Raw genomic sequence first — 10208 nt, forward strand, 5'->3', positions numbered from 1 at the left:
AGGTTTCAATACGGACAAGTGCAAGGTATTGCACCCAGGGCAGAAGGACCAGCAGCATACCTACAGGGTGGGGAACTCCTTTCTCATCAGCAGAGGCAGAAAAGGATCTTGGAGTCACTATTGATTCCAAGATGAACATTGGCCGCCAATGCGGGGACGCGGTCAGGAAGGCTAACCGCACCTTGTCATGCATCCATAGATGCATCACGAGCAGGTCGAAGGAGGTGATCCTCCCCCTCTATGCGACATTGGTCAGGCCGCAGCTGGAGTACTTCGTCCAGTTCTGGGCGCCGCAGTTCAGGAGAGATGTGGATAACATGGAGAGGGTCCAGAGGAGGGCCACTCGCATGATCAGGGGGCAGCAGGGCAGGCCCTGCGAGGAGAGGCTACAGGACCTGAACCTGTTCAGTCTTCACAAAAGGCTGAGAGGAGATCTGGTAGCCACCTACAAACTTGCCAAGGGGGACCAGCAGGCAATGGGAGAGTCCCTGCTCCCATGTGTACTACCGGCAGTAACAAGGAATAATGGCCATAAGCTGACTGAGAGTAGATTCAAGCTAGACATCAGGAGACGCTACTTCATGGTCAGGGCAGCTAGGAGCTGGAACCAATTTCCAAGGGAGGTGGTGCTCACTCCTACCCTGGGGGTCTTCAAAAGGAGGCTAGACAATCACCTAGCCAGGGTTATTTGACCCCAGCACCCTTTCCTGCCCATGGCAGGGGGTCAGACTTGATGATCTGCTTAGGTCCCTTCCAACCCTACCTACTGTGAAACTATGGCTGGCCACTGCATACCTGTGGCTGCTAAGATGCTGGAACCAAGGATTCACCTTCTCTTTTAGCCAAATTATGTGCAGAATTAAGTAAAGTACAGTAGCTACTGACACAATAATTACCTTTACTTGTGTTCTGTGGCAAAGGTTCTAAGCATTTGAGTTCAGATTTTGGCTTATGTAAAAATAAGAAAAAAGAAAAAACCTTGTGTAAATTATTTTAATAAAGAAAAATGGAGTATGCCATAAAATTATAGAGTTATATAAGGTGCATGTTTGGAAGACGTGTGACTTTCTCTTTCATTACACTTTTTCTACTGACTTCTCTGTGTCTCGGATATTGACTTATAATGCTCTGTTGGGGTCATTTCCTAAGTTTTCAATCTTATTGAATGTCTGTACATTTTGCAGAATACTGCCACAGGGAACACATTATACTTCTGCTCCAGTGTTTTTCCAGGTCTTACTCAAGATGGTGTTATGAGGTACAAAAGCCTATATATCTGAATCACAGCTTGTCTGATAAGGCATTTGTTTTTGTGAATCTACTGCTTTTGAGATCAGTGCTTGATTTAAGCGTGTCATGGTTGAAATTGCAGGTGGACTTTCAGTTCTGGCATGCTTTGACCTCATGGCTTGGTATTTGGCATTTTGCTATCTAAAAGGAAAAGTTGCAAAGTCTGCTGCACTGGTTCACAACTTTGTTAGACTCAAGACACACACTTGGAAAGTGTCAGCTCTTATTTTTTCACTCATTTTCTGACTACAGAAAAATGCTAGAGCAAATCTGTTGCAAAGGACTCGGACCACAACAGGTGAGAGTGTTGTCCACACTATGGATTCCTATTTGAAATCCCTAGATTTATCTTGTGAATCATATTTGCACATCTAGCAGTGCTAACATTGCTTGATCTCCTGTGGCACCCTTGAAATTCTCTCAAGCCACCCCAGGGTGCTGTGGTACCCTGGCTGAGAATCACTGATATACTGTTTACAAAGACAGGCTTGTTTGTGTTAGGAGAGTGCACGAGGGCATTGCAGCAGCTATTGCTAATCCTGTTTTATAGATAGTTCTGGAGATTATATCATTTCTTACAAATTCTCTTTGTACGGTTTGTATCTATTTTAATATATGTGCATCTTGATCATGTGGCAAGAGCACTTGAAAAATAAATAAATAAAATGTTGAGACCTGCATACTGTCGTAGATGAGATACAGGACTAGCTGGTTCTGGTATGGTTCAGAATATCAGCAATGATACATGTGAGGAAAGTATTGCTGGTGTGATGTCCTTAAGAAATTTCTGAGCTTCACATAAGCTCTATCCAGTTATTCCAAAAATATAAATATTTATTTTTTAAAAGTACAAAGTAAAAACTTAAAAATTGTATGGCTCTAACCTCTCTTTTTTTCTGCCCTTGAATACTCTTCAGTCTCCTCCTACCTTCCCTCACTCTTCCTTTTCTCTTAGTTACATGGATAGATACCACTTGTACTTTTTCAGATGGTCTTGCCCTCCTTTTTGCTTACAAAGTTCACTTAAATGCATTTTAACAAAAAAAGCTTGATTATAAATGCAAGAAAACCTACAGGGACTGGTAGAAAGGAATTTTCATTACTTTCTCTTGCTAGTTCTTGAGAGCAGCTCTGGTTCATTTTATAAATTGAGTTCTAAGTACAATTATTTGTTAAAATTGTTTAGGAAACTTCTCCAAAATAGTAAAACAAAAAAGTTTTCTTGAGAGAAAGATTTAAACTAGTTTACTTTCTATCTTGCATTTAAAAATATCCAAAGAAGAGAATTGGTGTCGTGTGTTCCTTCTTCCCAGGTTACAAGTTCAATGAGTGCTTTTGCTTAGGATTGGATTTTTACACGATTAAATAAAATATAGCTTAATTATCTTCTAATTTTCACTGATATGTAAAATTACTATAGGTTTCTACAGTGTTCTAAAATATAAATATTGCTTTTAGGTTTACAGTTATTTCTTTTTCTTTTAGAGAACAAGTACGGTTTAATGGATTTGGAATTTTTATCTTTATTGTATATCCTGGAGCATTTGTTGACCTCTTCACCACCCATTTGCAACTTATATCTCCAGTCCAGCAGTTAAGAATATTTTGTGCAGGTAATAAGTTGCATTGTTATGTTAAAGTATAATTGATGCACCTGTCATTTTGTGTGTGTTCATTTTGATTAACATTGGAGACATATTTTGTATAGTTTTAGTTTAACACCTGTTGGGCAGATATCCACATACAAAATAATACCTTGAAAATGGACATCACCCTGCATCCTACTTGATCATCTTAGTAGAGAGGGATTTCACAAACGGGGAGATTTTTCCTCCCCTCAAAGTAATTCTTCTCCTTTGAGGCTGAGTTGCTGTTGGTTAGTGTAGGGAGAAATTGCAAAGCCATTGTTCAAACTGTTCTGGTCACCTGGAGTTGGAACAAGCAATACATTCACTTAAATAAAAAGTTGTTATATCTTAGCTATAACTTGGGAACAACTTAGAAGTAACGTATGGCAAAATATCTTTTGAGAGCACTTCCAGCAGATACTTCAGCCTAGAACTTGAACTTCAGGGTAGATCATTTAAAAAATAAATGAATAGCTATAAATATTTTAGGAATGGGTGTCAGTTCCCAGTGTTATCAATACATCATAATTTATAACAGAGGTACAAGACCTAACAATTTCAGTTCTCCCCAACCTGAAAAATGACAGTAGCATTTTTTACAGAGGGGAAAAAAATAATGGAAAGGATCACTGTATGTAATGAACCACAAAATACATTTTGATGTACTTAATCATGCTGAAAAATTCTTTACTCTGTGTGTGGTCCCATTAAAAATTCATTGGAAATGCTCTTGCAATAAGGTGTTACTCACTATGACAAACTGTCTTGTGAGTGTGTTTATTCCTCAAGTATCACAGATTACATATTCCCTCAAAATGACAAGTTTACAATTATTGCCACGTTAAAAGTATAGATATGAAAGAAAATAATGCAGCTGACTACCTTTTTTCTACTTAATCAGTGACAAGATGCATAATTTTTAGTTTAACCCAAATATGGATTGCTTGTAGAGTTGGATTTAATGGAGTTTTTTCATGGATTTTTAGGGTCGGAAGGGACCTTATCTAGTCCAACCCCCTGCCCCGGGCAGAAGAGAGTGCTGATGTTTTTGTTTGCTTATTTGTTTGAATCTCTTTTTCTTTTCACTTGGACCTACTTATGATAGATACAAACCACCTCAGAGACAGATTTTTATTTGATCTAATTCTGTTTCATTTCCTTTTAAAAATGATAGTTTATATTCTAAAGTGTAGAAGAAATGGTTCTGTTAAATATTCTCATTTCATTTGCAGTGCAATGGTCTAGACACTAGAGCAGTGATTCTCAGCTGGGTTTTGTGAGCTCCCATTAAGGATGCCATAGAACCCAGTCCCTGGGTGAGCAGGTAAATTTTCTCCTCCCCTGCCCAGTGCCATGTGCTTACCCCAGCAGTGCCTGCAGCTGCTCCTCTGAGGACTTCTGCCACTACTGTCCCATGCTCCCAGCAGTGTGCTCCACAGCTGGCAAGCTCATGGGCATGCAGGTGACTATACACACTATACATCTGACTCGTCCCCTCCACTCCTACGGCCCAAGGGCCGGAAGGAGGGGCCGCAGGGGCAGTTGCGAGTGTATGAGACCCTGCAGTTCATTTTATACATTGAGTTCTAAGTACAATTATTTGTTAAAATTGTTTAGGAAACTTCTCCAAAATACTAAAACAAAAAAGTTTTCTTGAGACAAGGATTTAAAATAATTTATTTTTTATCTGACATTTAAAATCAGCCAAAAAGGAGGATGGTGTCATGTGTCCCTTCTACCCAGGTGACAAATTCAATGAATGCTTGAAAGCATTAGCAAAGCCTGCCTTCATTCAAAGCAGGTGAGCAATAATCAATGTTAAGCAAAGCAAATTGATCTATATCTGGGATGCTTTAATAAATAAAAAACTTCCATTATGCACATGTAGGTTTTTTACTACAATTTGCTTCTTAAATTACTGCAGGTCAACATCAAAACCCAGCTAGGCTAGACATAATTGAAAGAGAGAAAACATCAAGATCTATATATGTTTGAACCACTCCCCACCATTGCTTTATAGGAAACAAGAAATGGCATTTGTAAGCCTCAAATAGTTATCCGCTATAGACAAAAAAAATGCATTTTTATAGTGTCAATTTTATATTTTAAAAAATGAGACTGAAATTAGAATATTTGATGTTGATTAAGCTTATTATTGTATGACATATTTTGCTGATCTTCACTGTTGTCAAAGGAACTGAATGAGCCTACTCCCAATTTTTGAAGACCCAGATTCAAAATGTAAATAATAGTCTCTTTTCAGATTTTACTATGATTGTCGATGAAGTAAAGAGATATACTGGATATTCCTTTTTCAGTCAGTTTGTACTTTGCAGATTTAAAAAGTATATTGGTTGTACAGCAGATGGCATCATGAGTTCAAGAATATTGACAGGATCTCAAAATAAAAATGAGATTTGAATGACAGCAAAGGAACATCAAGTTAAAGAGACTGTTTTCGTCTTCAAAAAAAATCAACTCTTCAGAGAAGTGTACTCTTTTGCATTGTTTTTGAGAATCTCTAATATATACTTTTGAAAGAAAGAGACCAGTAGATTTTGTTTGAGTTCTCAGGTGGTTTTGTTATTATCTGAAATCTTTCTTTTTAAATATACGAAAGAAGGCAGGTATCTAGGGATGTGGTATGAGGTTTACCCTTAAAGGAATGTAAATGTTTTCGTAAAATGGGATTGACAGTTACTCTATGAGACTTATAAAACTCTCTGTGTTAAGTGCTTTTTTGCTTGTTGATACTTAGGACGAATAACAATTTAAAGCAGAACCCTATTTTACTTTGTGTGTCTAAATGGCAGTTTTTCAGTTGAATAAATTATGTTTTTTGAAATTGTGGGTGGCTGTGTGGTTTGAGAGACAGGGGCACTAGAAACCCAAGTCTGCACTTACTGGGTAGGTGCCCTAAGCACTCAGCTGTTGAGGATAAAACATTAGGTGGACCTTTCTCCTCCTTAAGCTCAGGCATGTGTGGACGTAGCTGTGCACCTGCCTGGCTGTTGTGTTGCATAGTGGGATCATCTATATGTGTGCCAGAGTGCACAGTTGTTACTGTGCAATCATATAGTACTTGCATACTAAATGACTGCACAGTAACTGACATTACTGCACAGTACCAATGCCTCACAGTTTGTGCCTGCCAATGCTATGTCACTGTAGCAACAAGGATTAGCGCTTTAGCACAATTCTTGCCATGGCACACTAATGCACACTAGAATAGTCCGCTGCACATTAAGGTATAGACACGCCCTGTATGTCCGTACTGCAGAGATACCTGCCTTAGCTTAATATATCATCAAAGGAACTAGAGCCCTGTGGGCTAATTGACCCCTGTGGACTATTTCATCTGTTTCCCACCTGCGCCAATTGAATAAATAGTACGTGTTCTGATTCAGCACCTTTTTGTGACCCTCAGAGTTTATGCTAAAGTCTCTCCTTAGCTCACTCACCTGTTTTACTGACATCAGAGCTTTCCAGGGTAAGAGAGGATCAAAAGGCAGAGAGAAATACTGGCCTGGGAAAAGTTATGTGAGCTTAGATCCTTCATTTCTAACTTAGACACTTCAAACATGTTCCTGTGGCTATTGATAAAGTGGTGGCAGCTACTTGAAAGACACTCTGCTTCCTTTTCCCTTCCTGCTGGTACTGTTTTCAACTAGTTATGGCTCAGCTTGCATGTACAGGGCTGTGAGCTCAGTCAGTAAACTGCTACCCCAGTGTACTCTCCTTAGTGTTTATAATGCATGGAACAGCCCGAAGAGGCCAAGCAACATCTGATGTTGCTTGGGCATTTCTGGCTGGCCCCTTCCCTGCCATCTACCTGGAGCCATGTGTGCAGTTGCCACCACCATGGAGCCCAGCTGGGCTCTGGCCCCCAGTGCAGCCAGTTGCAGCCTCCTGGCTGCCTGCCACAGCCAACCCGGGCTCTTGGCAGCTGCTGTTTGCCACAGAACCCAGGCTGCTTGCAGCAGGGCTTGCAGTCTCCCAACCACATGCTGCAAGCAGCCCTGGCTCCGTGGTTGGTGGCAGCTGCCCAGACCACAGGCCAGTTGTGGCATGCCCAGCAGAATAGCCTTGTGCCGTGCTCTTACGTATGCCAGTGGTTGCTGACCCAATGTAGCATATATTTCTTCAGATGTTTAAATTTTACATTTTATTATATTAGGAAATGATTAATGATGCCATTTCCTTTTATGGGATGATTAGAATTCAATTAAAATACACAGCATTTAAAATTTATTTTAATTAGTTCCACAAAACTAACTTGAAAGTGCTGGATGCACTCCATTTAAAACTGATCTTTTATTAAACAAAGGAAGTGTTGTCCAAAGCTAGTGAACTGAGGTGATTATTTCTGGTTACCATGGTCTTCAGGTTTTTAGAACTAGTGGATCTTATCCTCTTATATTTTTTTTCCAAGAAGAAAACAGGAAAGCAAGACTCATTTGTAATATCTTTTTATTGGGTCAGCTGTATAGTTGGAAGAGCTGTTTTGGGGCACCAGGTTTCTTTCCTCAGGTCCCTGATGATCTCAGTTACACTTGTTTTTATAAAAGATATCACAAAAAGCCTTGTTTCTAGATGAAAATGAGCATTCCTGCTTTTTGACTCCATAGTCATTTTCTCAACTTTTACATGGAATAATCAATGAGCAGAACTAGTTAAATAAATAGAAATAAAGAAAATATTCCTTTAGAAGTGACTGATATCAGAAGCTGATTTAACACATCAGTTAAGTCCAGTTCCAAGTGCTTATAAAGTAACTTCCACTAATTCAGTCGTTTGACTTCCTTTAAAACATTGGCAGCAGGCATGTAGTGTTTGTTATTTTTATTTAATTTTGAACAGTTTTGATAAATAAGGATTTTAAAGTGTGTTGTCATATTTTTCACATTTAGCTTTAACCAAATATTTTAAAAAAGAAAATATATTTAATTCAGAAAAATTCCAATTTTTACATCTTTTTATCTAGATATCTCTTTATATCATTTTAATCAAGTAACCTTTTTCTTTCATCTGGTATATCTATTTGATCAAAGATACTTGGCAGAAATCAGTGTACTGCTCACTGGATCTATGAAACTGTTATTTAAAGAAAAAGAAATTATTTAAAGCTGTATGACTAAGTGAAGTGAATGGGTTCACTTTGGTTTGTAAATGGTATACATGCCTGAGGTATTGGAAGATTGGGGCTTTTATTGATCAGCCAGAAGGGCAACTATATGTCTAGTTGCTTGCTGTTCAGAATGTTTTCTTTGTTGTTAGTGTCAATATTTGTTTAGACAGCTAATTTTTTAATTCTTAATTTTTTTTAGGAGTTTGGCATAATTTTGTTCTTGGTGTGGCAGGGCTCGTAGTTCTGTTCCTGCTGCCAGCAATTCTTTTCCCTTTTTACTACACGGGTGTTGGAACACTTGTCACTGAGATCACAGAGGTGAGAGCAGGTCTTAAATTATTTCATTTAACATATTGCATTACCTGAAATAGTGTACTGGCTGCTATTATGAGGGTAAAATTTGATCACTGCATAAAGAGATTAAAAATCCATCTAGTATTTGAAAGGATTATTGCTACAAATCAATCATTGCTTGATTTGAAAGGAACAAGGCTGCCTGAAGAATTTAGGCATATGAATATAATTCATTCATTACATTACAGGCTTTTGATTCTTATGCTTTTCAGTATTGGCCCATAAATGTTATGGGTGAGAATTTCCAAAGTGCTAAAATGACTTTGTTTCAGCCGTGTTGGTCTAAGGACATAGACAGACAAGGTTCTTTGGCGGGGGTTTCAGTAAAACTTGTGACTGTTGGCTAGGCACTTTTGAAAATCCCACCCTGCATGTGACAACTTAAAGGCCATCTACTAATTGGTGAAAAAATATATAACATTTTTGATCATTTTTAAAATTTGAACAACAAAAGAACTACACAGAAATAAAATTATAAAATAGTATTAGTGTTAAAGGCTATTGATGATTTACTTTTTATCAGAAGCTATTTTATTTAAAAATAGAAAATAATGTACATTGGCTGCCTGTGTACATTTCCTTCGGTTTTTAATATTAGAGCCATAATTTTGTAATATTCAGTCTTAACTCTTTGTTTGTGTTATTTGAACAATTAATCCAGTTATTTTTTTATATTGATTTCACTATCATAAGTTCATTTTTTATATTACACATTTTTTTAAAAATTTGATGATAGCATCATACAGGAAAATCTAAACGCAATTTAAAAAAATTATGGCATTCTCATGTGATCTTTGGTTTTATTTGCAACTGAAGTGGAATGGGGAATGGATCTGAGTCTTATTTGTCAAGTGTCTGGACATACGATTTTTTTGTAGTGCAGACCACCACTAATTGAGCCAAACAACAGCCCCCAAACCTACAGTTCTCAACCTGATATAGCATATTGTGTTCTTTGATCAACCAACATTATTTAGCAAACGCCTGATTTTCTTTGCGTGATATTAAGAAGAATCTTTATGGTAGAAAAAGTGGAGGATTGTTTGACTCTCCTGATATTTTGGGTGAATTCTCAGATTTATTTCTGTTTTTTTAATGGAAATGAACAAAACCAATCCAACATGATGAGAGGGAGAGCAGTGATCCTTTTGTATTGTAATATGAGACTGTGCAGGGGATCCTCTACTCTCTTGGTCAACAAAAGTTGGGAGCCAGATAAGACAGCTTTCTGAGCTTCTGGGAAAGTGTTTCATCTCAAGCGGTCAGATTCTCTGATAGGCAGAAATGACAGACATTTGGTATTACTTAGATCAGTGGTGTTCAACCTTTTTTCCCCAGCAGGCCAGATGTATGGTGTTTGGTCTGACCAAGGGGCAGATAGTAGTAGGCAGGGGCAGCTCAGCCTGAGCCCAGTGCTGCAGGGGAGGAAGGGGGCTTTACCTTATCCGGGGGTGGGGAGGGGGTGAATTTACACAATAGCTCATGGAAAAAAAGTTCTGTCTAGATTTGCCAAACAAGTACTAAGTTTGCCATCTTTAACCCAATAGTTCATTGATTAAAGCCTTCAGGTGTAGGAGACTTGGATTAAATTATCCTCTGTTTGAGGTAATTTAAAGTCATGCCATGTATGTTCCAGAATGCCTTAACCACCAGACAGTAGCAACCAATCTCCAAGTACTGTCTCAATCTCTCCTGTTAATGCAGTTTTAACATCCTATAAGTATTTTGGATCAGTGACGGAACCCAGATTTCCCACCTGCCAAATGAATGTACTAGTCACTCTTAGAGTTTGTCTCTGGCTCAATGAA

General features: G+C 38.3%; 1 protein-coding gene across 2 annotated transcripts in view; it reads left to right on the plus strand.

Annotated features, from left to right (window-relative positions):
- The window catches only part of MBTPS2 (membrane bound transcription factor peptidase, site 2), an 85199-nt gene that overhangs the window by 33046 nt on the left and 41945 nt on the right, over nucleotides 1–10208 (plus strand). For both annotated transcript variants that reach the window (XR_002098978.1, XM_019524993.1), the window contains exons 5-6: nucleotides 2776–2903; nucleotides 8246–8364. Coding sequence is in view for 1 of the 2 variants with exons in the window: in XM_019524993.1 (XP_019380538.1) it covers nucleotides 2776–2903; nucleotides 8246–8364 (247 nt within the window). In the remaining variant the exon portion in view is untranslated. The remainder of the gene's footprint in view (nucleotides 1–2775; nucleotides 2904–8245; nucleotides 8365–10208) is intronic.

The sequence above is a fragment of the Gavialis gangeticus genome, unplaced genomic scaffold (genome assembly GCF_001723915.1).
Source record: "Gavialis gangeticus isolate Ggan-Ray unplaced genomic scaffold, GavGan_comp1, whole genome shotgun sequence".
Taxonomy (NCBI): domain Eukaryota; kingdom Metazoa; phylum Chordata; order Crocodylia; family Gavialidae; genus Gavialis; species Gavialis gangeticus.